Source organism: Heloderma suspectum, chromosome 11, assembly GCF_057233095.1.
Source record: "Heloderma suspectum isolate Gila_16-S chromosome 11, 16-S_ref, whole genome shotgun sequence".
NCBI classification, from domain to species: Eukaryota; Metazoa; Chordata; class Lepidosauria; order Squamata; family Helodermatidae; genus Heloderma; species Heloderma suspectum.
The window spans coordinates 24,440,652-24,454,776 of NC_139468.1; the positions used below are offsets into that span (position 1 = coordinate 24,440,652).

Sequence of the window (14,125 nt, forward strand, 5' to 3'; positions counted from 1 at the left end):
ATTGCTCCCTCCAAGTTTAAAACTGCAGTATAAAACCGAAATAAAAAAACCCAAAATAAAACCTAGCAGTGGTGCAAAGATGTAAAATACAGTAACATATTTAAAAACAACAGAAATTGAAAAACTAAAATCAGTTAAGTAGGTGAGATGGTGCTACCTCCCTCATCCCACAGTGAGGAACTATTTGTTAATCGTCGTTATAGTAGTAACAGTTAAGAAGCAAAGCTGACAACATTTTTCAAGCAGAATCCTGTCACTTTTGACTACTAGTCTAGGCAGTATAGAAATGTAATAAATGAATAAATTAGATAGATATCTAATTAATAAATAAATTGACCAAATCTCGCCAGCAGAAATTCAACAAGCAAAACTTTCCATATCACACTGCTTCTGGATATCTGGCAAAAATCCATGTCACATAAGTATTAAAGGCACAGTGGCCCCCTTAAACAACAAGACAGGCAGGCAACTCTATCCGCGAAAAGAGGGCAGGCAGCAAGCCTAGTGCCACCACCTGGCAGCTTTGGGCAACTGCCAGGGCCCCAATGCTCTGCAATGGGACCCCCGCTGTGGGTTTACCTGGAGGCAGCAGTGGTGGTGGGTGGCCATTTTAATTTCCCACATTGTTCTGGAGTATTGTGTGGAATTAAAATGAAGAAGGTGGTCTTGGCTGGCAGTTGTCTCTCAAACAAATGAGAAAGGTAAGATAGCCTCAGGCCTTCATCTGACTGTTGTCTTGTTTAACATATTGAGTAAAACATGTTTTTTTCTAGTGACTGCCATATTTTTTTTAAGATAAATTTTACCATAAGCACCATATGTAAAGTGAGAAGTAAGGGTCTTCTCGGTGGTTGCTCCCATGCTCTGGAAGCCCCTGCCGAGGGCGGCTAGATTGGCCCCATCTCTGCTGTCTTTCTTCTGGCAGGCAAAGACATTTTTATTCAGGCAGGCTTTTGGCATATAAGCTGGTCTATTGCTGAAGGGGGGTTTAGGGAGCAATCCTATCTGGGTCAACGGTTGCCTCTGAGCCTGGGAGCAACCACCTATCCAGAGCAGGGCAGGAGGAGTGGTGAGGAGTGGATCTCCTCCTCACTCGCCCACCCAGCTGTTGTGGCTAGACAGCCGATTTCAGCTGTCTAGTCGTGGGACCTCAGAGCGCAGGAAGCGCCAGCCGGATGACACATAGGATGTGTCATACCGGCATTTCCGACTTCCCCGCCCTGGCACGCCCCCAGGAACACCCCATTTTTGCCGCTCCGCACTCCTCTTCTGAGCGTGGGGCCGTTCCATGCTGCCTACAAGGCAGCACAGGAGGGGGTGGAGCTTGGTTCTCAGGGAACCGACGTATCCTATGGCCGGCTAGCCACTGACTAGCGGCCATAGGATTGTGCCCTTAATTGGGTGATGCTATTTCTTTCTTTCATTGTTGTGTTTTTACTAGTCTTTGTAATGTATTTGTTTTTATGCTGTTCGTTCAGCTGGATTTTATTGGTAGCCACCTTGGGAACTATTTATTTTTTGGTGGAAAGGCAGGATAGAAAATAAATAAATATGATTAATTTGCCCACCAGCTTAATTTACACCACACTAAGAATTGCTCAGGTGGGATATGCCTGCTCAGCTTTCAGCTTCAAAGCAGAGGCATAAAAGGTGTATTGTTTGTTTGTTTGTTGCCTTACTGCCAGGAGGCAGGAACTTCAAGCCATCCCAGATATGGAGACCCGGCCTCTTAGATCCATCATTGTCATTAGAGGCACAAGTGACCTCCATGGCTCGGAGCGCCTTTTATCAGTTCAGGCTGATACAGTAACTACAAGCCTAGCTGGACCGGGATAGCCTTGGAACAGTTATTCATGCTCTGGTAACCTACTGTTTGGATTATCACAATGCATTATACATACGGCTGCCTTTGAAAACACTCTGGAAACTTCAGTTAGTCCAAAATAGGGTGGCTAGACTGCTAACTGGGACTAGCCGATGCCAATACTTCTCCATCTGCACTGCCTGGAGTCCATGTCCCATTCAAAGCGCAGGTTTTAACCTTTATAGACCTAAATGGCTTGGGGCCAGATTATCTGAAGGAGCATCTCTTCCCATATCTACCTATCTGGACCCGAAAGTCATTGTCTGAGGTGGAGGCACCTCCTCCAGGTGCCTCCAGCAAATGAGGTGAGGGCCTTTTCAGTGGTGGTACCCCATCTCTGGAGTGCCTTTGGCACAGAAACTTGCCTGCTGCCTATCTTATGGTCTTTTTGATGCCTGAAGACCTTTTTAAAGTGTACTCCTATGCATATTTAGACAGAAAAAGTCCTACAATTCCCAGCATTCCCCACCCAGCCATGCTGCCTTGGGAATGCTGGGACTAGTAGGACCTTTTTTCTGTCTAAACATGCATAGGATTGGGCCCTAAATGACAGTATCCTAAAACAGTTGTTCACAAAACTGACTGGAGGGAAAGTGACCCTGGACCTAATCCTATGCGCTGCCCAGGACCTAGTCCAACTTGTGAGTGTTGTTGAACCAACTGGAAACCAGGACCACAGTGGTATCAAATTTAACTTTTATGTTAGTGGGAAATTGCCAAAGAAGTCCAACACAGTCAGATTTGACAGAGGGAACTTTTCTAAAATGAGGCAACTGGTTAAAAAAATGGAAAAGGAAAGCCAAGGGGGTCAAATGTCTGCAGAATGCTTGGGGGTTATTCAAAACCACAATATCAGAAGCTCAGCTAGATTGTCAGCTAGGGAAGGTAATACAAAATCCCAAATATCACTAGCATGTTGAACAAGGAGTGTTAAGGAAGCCGTTGGAGATAAGCTTGCCCAAATGAGAACAAAAAGGTACACAAATTTGCACATACAAAATGCAAGCAGACAACCCTGTAAAACCTGAGCGCAATAGCACCCTGCTGCTCGTGTTCCCCAACAACTCGTGTGCATGGCCCTATTGCTGCTGATACTGGAGGTAATATATATCCATCATCATTAGTAGCCAGGGATAGCCTGATTGATTGATTGATTGATTGATTGCATTTATATCCTGCCTTTTTTCCTCCAAGGGACCCAAGGCAGCTTACATAAACCTCCTCTCCATTTTATCCTCACAACAACAACCCAGTGAGGTAGATTGGGCTGGGAGTCTGTGACTGGCCCAAAGTCACCCAGTGAGCTTCCATGGCTGAGTGGGGACTAGAACCCGGGTCTCCTGGCTCCCAGTCCAATACTCTCACCTCTACACCACACTGGCCTTACACTCGATGATAACTTTGTCCGTCCTGTGTTCTGATGTCATAAATCATTGAATCATAAGGTTGGATGGGGCCTACAAGGCCATCGAGTCCAACCCCCTGCTCAATGGTCTTGTAGGCCCCTTCCAACCCTGTGATTCTATGATTCTATGTGGAAAGCCAGGTTCCTTGAAGGGAGAGAGTTTGAAAACCAATGGCTTAAATCATAGGCAATCTCTGAGCTGCTAGGCAGATTTTCGACTCTTGAGGTTCAGCCACTAGATGGGAGTAGACAGCCATTTTCATCTGTTACCAAAAACAGGTAGACATTTGCAGCCATGGTGATTATTTGTTACAGCTGTTGTTTCCCACCCTTTCTCTGATGAGATCAAAGCAGCATTTTAGCCTCATAACAGCCTTGTAAGGTAGGCTTGGCTGTGAGATTGCCGCTTATCCAAGTCTGCACAGTTTTCCTCATCCAAATCCAGCTCTTTAGCCAACACACGATGTGCAGTACTAGGGAATCAATTCAACTGAATGTAGTGGGGCTTTCTTCTGTGTATGCATGGAATATTGATGCTGCCCTCCCCACTCCCTCAGGATAAGCTGACAAACAATTGACCAGTTTCTTTATGTCAGACATTATACACATTTTTACATGTCCCCACTAGATTTTTATTGCTGCTGGTTTTATTGTTGCCATTGCTTGTGGCTTGAAGAACTTAAGAAGAGCCCTGCTGGATCAGACCAAGGGTCCATCCAGTCCAGCATTACGTTTACACGGTGGCCAACCAGCTGTCGACCAGGAACCCACAAGCATGAGTGCGACAGCACCCTCCTGCCCAGGTTCCCCAGCAACGGGGGCACATAGGCCTACTGCCTCTGATCCTGGAGGTAGCATAGAGCCATCAGGATGAGTAGCCATTGATAGCCTTCTCTACCATGAATTTGTCCCATCCTGTTTTAAAGCCATCCAAATTGGTGGCCAGCATGACATCTTGGGGTAATGAAAGCCAGAGTTTGGCTACTGCCCAGGCAAAGGCAGAAGCCTGAGCTGGATTCGTGGATAAATTGGTCACGTCAGGAAACCACTAGTAAGACACGAACGCAACAGCACCCTCCCGCCCGTGTTCCCCATCAACTGGCATAGGCTCACTGCCTCTGGTACTGGAGGTAGCACATAGCCATCAAGACTAGTAGCCATTGATAGACTTCTCCTCCAGGAATTTGTCTAACCCTCTTTTAAAGCCATCCAAGTTGGTGGCCATCTTGTGGTACTGAATTCCATTCTAATTCCTTTATATGGTTTCAACTGTATGGTTTAAACTCGTTTTTAAATGGGAGCTGCCTTGGACAAGGAATTAGAATGGTGGAGTATAGATCTATTAGGATAAAAATAAATAAGTGCAAGAAACAGCCACCACAACTCACGTCTTCGAGGTACAAGGTGGCGTTTGCAAGATCGTGGCCAGGATTAAGCGGGTGCAGAATGGCCAATTTTTGTGCACCCTGAAAATGTGACGAACAGACATTGGAAACGGGTGATGACACGAATGATACAACCCTGAGAAAGCCAAGGCTTGCTGTGACACCGTCTTGATCAAACACGTGTAGACAAACCCGGGTTTATTGCCATGTAGCGTGTGAAACAAGCCCTTGGACGAGACTTTCAAATTTCTGAGTTGTAACTGAGGCTTCCTTCTCTTTGGCTGCCCCAGCGCCCTCCAACAATCTGAGATCTTCAACGGTGATGACTTCCGGGGAGAAAGTATTGGAATGGCTCCCCCCGCTCCCGGTATGGTCAAGAACAGAGCCAGCCTCCTGCCTTTGCGCCGGAGTAAAGCGAGGAGGAGCCTTTCGCGTACCCGCGTCTCCCCGCCTCCCTCTTCCGACGTGCTCCTTTCCCCCGCGCCGTCTCCAAGCGATAACGGAACGTGGGCGTCCCCGAGCTCTCTCGTTTTGCACCGCTTCCCCTTCTCGACCAATGGCGAGGCGAGCTGCCCCTCGTTTGCATAGGCGGCGCGGCTGGCCAATGGGCCGGCGGGCGTGGAGCATGTTTGGAATGCGACGCTGCTCCCTCTGCCCTCTCGGGTGCCGGCGGGGCTGAGCGGGCGGCTGGCTCCCTTGGCAGCGCGCTCCGAGGGGCCCCGCGAGCTCAGCGGGCCTGGGCACCGGCCCGGGAAGCGCCGGTTGTTCCTTTTGGCCGGAGACTTCGGAGAGGAGCGTTGCTGAGCCCCGGGCGGAGGGAGCATGTCGGTGGCGGGGCTGAAGAAGCAGTTCCATAAGGCCAGCCAGGTAAGGCTGTTTTCTGTATAAATCTGCAATCTTTCCGCGTAGACTCTGGAGGGATCGCATCTCTGCGTTCCTTTGCAGGAGTATGCATAAGGGGGTGATTCGTGGGTACCACCCTGCCTCGCTTGAGGATCCCTGGGACCTTGATCCCGCTAGATTCCTCGGCTGGGAATCGACGGCTCGCTGGGTTTTCCTGCCGAGTTCGCCTGGCTGAAAAAGACCCGTGCCTCCCTCCTTTCCCCGCCTCGAGGGGCGGGGGGGTTGAAGGGTTAACCGTGACCATCTTTCACACGTTATTCGGAAGCAAACCTGGGTTTGCAAGTCCGTGTACGCTCGAGGGCGCGCTCCAGCCGCTCACAGTTTCAGACTCGTGTCCCTGTACACATTTGCAAATGTGTATTTGCAAACGCCTGTCACGTTTACACAGCTGGGGGGGGGGGTGTTTTAGGCGTGTGCTTAATGCTCCTTTAAGTATGCCTTAAAATGTAGCAGTGGCAGAAGGGATTCCCAGGTGTCCGTTTGGGTGAACCTCTTGCTGCTTTCCATGAGATAGCATCCAACTCCTCTGCTCTGTCCAGTTGACATCTCTGGAAGCTCCTCTCAGGGAATTCCGTGTTGTCTTCATGGAGGCAGTTTGGCCACCTAATGCGAAGAGAAAACTCCCTGGAAAAGACCCTGATGCTGGGAAAGACTGAAGGCCAAAGGAGAAGGGGACGGCAGAGGATGAGATGGCTAGATAGCATCACGGATGCAATGAATATGAACTTGAGCACGCTCCGGGAGAGAGCGCAGGACAGGAGGGCCTGGCGTGCTGTGGTCCACGGGGTCACGAAGAGTCGGACACAACTGAACGACTGAACAACAACAAAGTGTGTTTACTCTGAAGTGATTCCCATGGTATGTGATGTGACTTTCTCATGGGCAAGTGCGTGCATAGGACCGACCGCAGCCTATATCTTCTGAATACTTCCTTCGGAAGGGATTTTGCCAATGTAGCCTCTTCCATGCTGAAGATGACTCTCCCCCGTACAAGACGGAGGTTATTTCTCATCTCCTTGAATTTGCAGGTCTCCGTTGCTCTTGTGTATTCGTATACAATTTTGCATACAAATGTGTGCCCCCCCCCCGCCCCTTTGATGGGCCTACCCAGGCTAAAGCGTAGAGAACAAGGGACACCGTGGAAGATTTGCCCAGCGCCCATCATACAGATGATGTAGAACGCTAGATGGCCATTTCTCCAGCATGTGGATTGGCTTGTGGGAGTTTCTGCAATGTCTGTTTTTTCCAGAGTTTGGCATGGGGGTGTATTATGTTCCTGATTTGTTGTGGATTGATTTCTATCTTGGAGAGATTCCCTGTTTCATAGGAACGTAGGAAGCTGCCTTAGACTGACTCAGACCCTTGGTGCATCTTGCCCAGTATTGTCGACACTGAGTGACAGCAGCTGCTCTCCAGGGTTTCAGCCAGGCTTCCTTCCTAGCCCTACCAAGAGATGCTGGGGACCAAACATGAGACCTTCTGCACGCAGAGCTATGCTGTGCCGCTGAACCTTCAGTTTCCCAACAGAGCTCATTAGCCTCTGTTATCCAATAAGCAAATTCAGTCATATTCCTCTAGAGACTTTATCTGCCCCTCTTACCTTTTTCATTGCATAATTTCCTCTTCGCACATTGTCCTCTTATTCTGCGTGGGAAGTCGGTGATCTCTCTCCCCTGGTGTTTATGCTTTCCCAGAGAAATTGCCCCGTCTTTCTTCGAAGACTAGTTTCCTCCCCCTGCCCCGCCCTGCCCCGAATGCTGTCCTTGGATTAATTTGTTTGTATCATGACTCTATTCTCCTAAGAGAGAGAATGCTTTCTGTAGAGGGAGCAGATGGCTTTGGAACTGGCATCTATTTGTTACCGTTTGGAACAGAGGTAATATATCTCTGTGTTCTGTAACTTAAATTGTTTCAAAGCATTCTGTCAGAGTGTAAGAGTGCTGATCAAACTGGGCTTGTAAATTGCCACCTGGGTGGCCGCCTATTCATTTATTAAATGTATATGCCAACTTTCTTCCAAGGAGTTCAAAATGGCATACATGGTTCTTCCCCCGCTCCCCATTTTATCCTCACAACAACCCTGTGAGGTAGGATAGGTTGGGAGATAGTGCCTGGACCAAGATTACCCAACTTCATGGGGATTTGTATTGTGCTTTTATTGCCATCAACAGTGTATTGTAATTTAATCTATGGCATCTATGATGAAGGGCGGTATATACAATCTTTTAAATTAAACAAATAGTGTTCAGCTTCCTTGAGCAAATAGTGGGGCATGCTTGCCCCCCAAACCACCAGATGTAAGTTGTTTAGACTTGCTGGGCTCCTCTTTAGAAAAATACTGCTTACTCCACCAGTAAATTATGCAATCTGAATGAGGCAGCTGCTTGTTCCTCATTTCTGATGCAGAGAACAAAAGAGGCATTATTCCGCAAGTTAGAGGTAACCACAACGCAAGCACTACAGATAATTGAATGTACAGTGAAGCTGTAAATACATCTTGCAAGTGTTAAAACCAGTGGAGGCTGGTGGCTTCTATGTCAGTGGGGCGGTGAATTTGCGCCAGGTTTCAGACAGAACCAGTCTAAAGGAGCTCTCCAAAGTGTGGAGCACCTTGGAAAGCTCCTGTAGAGTTCTGACTGAAACCCGGAGCGGATTCACTATCCCACTGACATCAGAGCCACCAGCCTCCACTGGCTTAAACATCTTCTGTGGTTCGCAGCTGATTAGTTTCAGTGCCAAGCAGTAGATAGCCAGGCATGTAGTGGGGAGCTCAAGTGTGAGTCTGGACAGAATTGGGATTGAAATTGGGGGTTCAATTCGAAAGGAAGGTCAAATCCGCAGGAGGCAGACTTAACTGAAGGCCAGGATACAAACAGAGAAATTTGTCTGAAGGAGTGGCTGGAAAAAGGGGGCAGGCTTTTAGGAAGATAGAAGGGGAACAGGTAGACTGACAGGCCGAGAGCAAGTCTACGGAGCCCCACTAAGAACATAAGAAGAAGAGCCCTGCTGGATCAGACCAAGGGTCCACCTAGTCCAGCATTCTGTTCACACAGTGGCCAACCAGCTGTTGACCAGGAACCCACAAGCAGGGCATGAGTGTGACAGCACCCTCCTGCCCAGGTTCCCCAGCAACGGGGGTACATAGGCCTACTGCCTCTGATCCTGGAGGTAGCATAGAGCCATCAGGATGAGTAGCCATTGATAGTTTTCTCTTCCACGAATTTGTCCCATCCCGTTTTAAAGCCATCCAAATTGGTGGCCAGTACGACATCTTGGGATAACGGAAGCCAGAGTTTGGCTATTGCCCAGGCAAAGGCAGAAGCCTGATCTGGATTCGTGGATAAATTGGTTACGTCAGGAGGGTGAATTAATGAGCTGCTTGGGAAATGGAAATGTGCCAGTACCTGAAATGATAATATTGCCCCTTCCTCCACTCTAAAACCAGAGCTGGCTCCAGATTTGTGAGGGCCCTTGGGTAAGGTACCCTCAGTGGGCCCCCTCGCTCAGTGAGTCTGCCTTCTTGCCTCCATTATCAGCAGTTGCTATTACTTTTCCTCCGCTTTCTCGTCATTGCTACCACTTGTTTCTTGACAGGCAGAGAGCCAGTGAGCAAGTTGGCAGTGGCATTTAATGCTCCTCTTTCTCACACCACCCTTGTCTGGGCCAGAGAAGGCTACAACATTGAGGAGGAAGAACAAGTCCAGGCGGCTCATGTCAGTGGGCCCCTGCTGGGGTGTGGGTCCTCAGCAGGTGCCCAACCATACCCTTGATGCTGGCCATGTCTGAAACCCTGATTGTCTCGCCACAAGGGGCATGAACACACAGACTCATTACACAAGTACAAGGTGGTAAACCACACAGAACAATGGACTATACCGTAGCAGGCTGCAGGTGTTTGTGTATGGGGGAATCACAGATTTGATTGACTCCTTGTCTTTAAAAACCTCGGATGATAAAGAACAAACACAATTGGCAAGGCTAGAAACTGTCTCCCTGGTAATTTTTGACATGCAGGAAGAGCGTTTGTTTACTTGGGAGAGCATTCCAAAGTGGTCGCTTCTCCCTGCACTCTAATGTGGTACGGTCCTCTCTGCCACCTTGTTTTTGCTGCATAGGCAGACCAGGCCCTGTGTTAAACCTCAGGTACAGAAAATTGTTGGAAGAGTGTGCCTTTGTAGTAGTGACAAGATGAACTGCTGTGAAACATAATGAGGATATGGCCTGAGGGGACTTAATTGTTGAAGAACCTCAACAAGAATGACATGCCTGCCTTGCCTCTGTTTTGTAAGGAACTGATATCTAAGTCAAGGTGATGGTTGACAGGGAGGGTGCTAGGCAGAAAAAGGAGTGTGAGGAGGAAAGAGAAGGGATTTAATTCTTTCCAAAAAGAGTGTGAGGAAAGATTACAGAAGCTGGCTCAGTTCCCAGGGTTGGGTGAGAGAAATCTGAAGGGAATAGTGCTCGTGCTAGGAGGTATGATTAAGAAACGAGAATCTTCAAAGCCATGCAGAACCCCAAGGCGAGGAAATAACAGCATAAAAGCATTTGCGTGCAATTAAATGAATGCACAGACTCGAAAATATTGCTAACTAAGCATTTATATTATGGAAGGTTATGAAAACAGCATATGCTGTTTAGCTGCTGTAACCCAAAGCTTCTGGATGGAAATAGGGATTTTGCCGCTATACCTTTTGATCAGGGTCTGGTGTGGTGCTGAGGTTCATGCAAGGAGCTAGTTCAGTGGAACTGTTGACATGTTTCTTCTTCAAATAGGGAATGTACGTTGTTGTTGTTCATTTCTTTCTTGCCCTTTGGCCCTTCAAAATGGCTTAAAATAATTAGGGCTACAGTGCCTAGTTGATTGGTTGACAGGACCCACTTGTCCTCAAACCTGGCGAGACCATCTCTGAAGAGGAAGAACAAGAATTTACACAGGCCAGAGCACAGACAGGGACCATGGGAAGTTAACACTTCTTATGTTGAGCCCCTGAGGAACAGCAGGAGTTTGTTCCCCCAGACACCCCACTCAAGGAGGCTGTAACATCAAGGGACTCATGGCCGACCCAGCCATTAGACAGTGTGAGGTGGCTGCCTCAGGCACCTGATATCGAGTGTCATGAAAGGGAAGCAAATTGTTAGTTGTTGTTGTTGTTGTTATCTTCATCTTCATCATCTGCCAGGGAGGGGGAGAAGTGTTTGTGGGATGTTCCGCCTCAGATGCCAACATAACTTGACAGGCCTTGGTTAGTCAGGGTTATTGTATGCCTTGACCTGGGGCAGAACTGGTGACGCACTGCCTCTTTGGCTGCCCAAGGCCTCCATCCGCACTTCTGGGGAGGAGAAAGCCAGGACTGGCACGTGCTTGAGATCACAGAAGAGGTGGAGCCAGCTCCGTAAAACATTTCAGTACCGTTCTAGAAGTTGCTGGTGCAACGGCCCTGTTTGGGACTTCCCTCGTCTAGCCTTGAAGCCTAGCTCCTGCTACCCTGTACCTGTTGGACCACTCTCTTGCTACTTCAGGACCCTTGGCTGAGTACCTCCTCTTGCTTTCCGGTTCCTGTTGGACTGTTACCTGGCTGGTGGTCCAGGCCTCCTGCCCAGTATATTTCTTTAGGTAATTTAAATATGTATAAAGGGTGTACTATGATTCCAATACCATGCACTTGGTTAGCAGCCTAGCTGCTGCATTTTGCACCACTTGAGGCTTCTGGACACTCTTCAAGAGTAGCCCTGCACAGAGTGCGTTGCAGTAGTCTAACCATGACGTAACCAAAGCATGGATAACTGTTTTGGCTCCTGTCCCCAACATGTTTTCCTCTCCCAACATCTTCCTCTCCCTCCAGTCTCTCCCCACCTGCATGAAATTAGTCGGGCTGTAAATTGCCCACCATGATTTGTGGTTGCGGTTACTTAGTGGTTGGTTGTCTGTGTTGGGTTTGCTGGATTGCCAGTTGCGCAGGCCTGCCTCAAGGAATGCCTTCCCTTTGCTCCATTATTCTAGCATTGTACAAGATGATCTTGGGCTGTGTGTGCTTACATGTGGCTTAAAATGTTACAGTAAAATTAAATTAGGAAGCAGCAAAATGCAATTTAGGAAGAATTTAATGTACCCAGACTGGTGACTGTGGTTAAGAAGTCTCAGTGTGTTTTCAAATCATGCCTGCGTGGTGAAAAATAATCACATCTCACAGCATCATCAGAAATTTTGATGGGTTGGGTAGAGATTCTCAGGGCAGAACGTCCCTGTCAGTTCCCATATATTCTGTGCCCTGAGGGCAAAATAGCTTTTCCTAGTAATTATTAATATCACTTGTTCTACATTAAAAATGCTACATGAAGTTTTCCTTTTGATCAATACTTCATCATTATACCCACTACCTGTCACGCAGGTTGGCTTTCATTTTTTTTGTTCAGCTTGCATTAAGAGAAGGCTGCTTCAGAAGGAAGATGGCCTCCTACTCGCAAGCAAGGATAGCAGTGTTATTTCTGGTGCTGTGCCGAAAATCTCTCCCACGTTTTTTTTTTGGTACCATTCTCATTCAATTTGATATAAGAGAAATTGCTTTTGAAAAGAAATTCAATGGTGAAGAAATTTCTCCAAAATTCTCATGGGTTGGGCTTGAGTTTCTTGGGCTTACCTTCCCTTAGGAGGTGGCCGAGGAGTGAGCACAAGTGTCCTATTTTTCATTGCAGAATCATCTCTCTGGCTGCCTGCAGCCTCCTCAGCTTCCTACACTTCAAATAAAGCCCAGTCTAAGGCACCATGAGGTAATTGCTCCCATGGGGCTTTTTCAGATCAGGACGTGCAGGCAGCCTGGGAGGCTCGCTGTGATTAGGTGAGCTCAAAAACACCACAAAAATACATTATAAAGCATCCTGAATGAGGCAGAACAATGGAAGCCTCTTTCATGGGGAGAGAAAACTTTCGGGAAGTTGGAGAACAGATTTTGGCAGAGCACTAATTCCACCTCATCGCTGGAGCTGGACACAACACTGCCCGCACCTGCATGGCAGTGGATGCAAACTGGGGGCCGGCCTGCCAGGCAAGTTGATGCTGTTGCCGGACAAAGACCTCCAAACCCCTTAGGAAAAAAGAAAGCAGCTATGCTACAAGCTCTGCCAATGGGAGCCCTGCCTGGGAGAAACTGTTGAGAATTTCTCCACCCCCTGGAGAAATGTGGAGAAATTGTCTCCCAAATTTCACTGCCCACAAGTTAGGTGGAGAATTTCAAGAGGCCATTTGCGCACAGCTCTGGTTATTTATCTTCGTCTAAATCAGGGGTGTTGAACTTCTTTCAGCCTGAGGGCCAAATTCCATTCCAGAGAAGCTCTTGTGGGCTGTATTCTGATGGCTGGCTGGGCCAAACGGGCAGGGCAAAAATATTTTAGCTTAAAGCTCTTCCTGCCAGGAATAAAGCCTTAGAAGAGGCATTCCAGTCTTCTCGAATGGGGGAAACTCCACAAAAGCTGGGAAACCACCAAATGATTGGTGGTGGGGGAAGGGGGCATGACACTCCAGAGTGCTGGATTGGGACCCTAAGTAGCCTAGATTTGGCTCTTGGCCTGAGGTAATGCATCCCTGGGCTAAATGAAACCCTAGCACTGCTGGGGCCTTCACCCTGTTTTACCCACTGATAATTCATCAGAATCTACTGAGAAGCCATAGGCATCAAACTAGCATTTCTTCCGACATGTATAAGACAGTGCTTTCCCTGCCAGCCACTTCAAAAGTGTGGTTCGCCCTCCAATATGTGATGCAAACAGGCGCTGCATTGGATACCGTCTGTCTGAATGCCTATCCCAGATGTGCATCTTTGTTACAGTATCCAGTTCCAAATCCAGCAAGAAAAAAAAATATGTGGAGAAGAATCTCTTCCATATTCACATTTCTTTTGCTGGATTAGGGCAGACGAGTGCAAAACTTGAAAAAATGTCGTGTTTGCAAAAAGTTGGTGTGGTGGTGTGCAGTGAGTTTTCAAGGGTGCTTAATAAACTGTCATCTCTGGACTATTCATTGAAATAAACATGGATCAATATCTTCTTGCAGCTAAACCGACTCTGTGCAGCATAAAAGGCTATAATCTGGATTTTTGAAGTGTTGCTTTTGCTAGTGATTTGAACACCCCCAATGACAGTGTGCCAATTAAATCAGGGCGATTAAACTGTGATGTTTAAGCCTCCTCCTGGAAAGGCCCACGCACTGGGACAGCATCTTCTGTGGAAACCATTAGAAAAGTGTTGACCCCCTGCTAGTTCACAGGATGGATGCAGTGTAAACATTTGCCATCTGTGAGCTCTAGGAAAGCAGCTGTTGGGGCTGGTGGTAGGTGGATCGCCAAAGAATTCATCCGTGTATGTAAAGATCTGTACACAAGTTGCAAAAATCAACTCTGGATAGCTTCCATGTTGCTTACCACAGAACTTCGGTGAGCAACTTTGAACACATGGAAGTATTATTTCCTGAAAAGACATGCAGCACTATCAGGTTAGCTATGAGCAATTTCTGGGGAAGAAAATTGCCCAGATCAAATCAAGAAGGACCTCCATGGTGTGTCCCCATCACCCCCT

General features: G+C 47.7%; 1 protein-coding gene across 5 annotated transcripts in view; it reads left to right on the forward strand.

Moving 5' to 3' along the window:
- Positions 1–5,307: 5,307 nt before the first annotated feature.
- The window catches only part of SH3GL3 (SH3 domain containing GRB2 like 3, endophilin A3), a 48,653-nt gene continuing 39,835 nt past the window's right edge, over positions 5,308–14,125 (forward strand). For all 5 annotated transcript variants that reach the window (XM_084817228.1, XM_084817231.1, XM_084817229.1 and 2 more), the window contains exon 1: positions 5,308–5,521. Coding sequence is in view for 1 of the 5 variants with exons in the window: in XM_084817227.1 (XP_084673353.1) it covers positions 5,477–5,521 (45 nt within the window). In the remaining 4 variants the exon portion in view is untranslated. The remainder of the gene's footprint in view (positions 5,522–14,125) is intronic.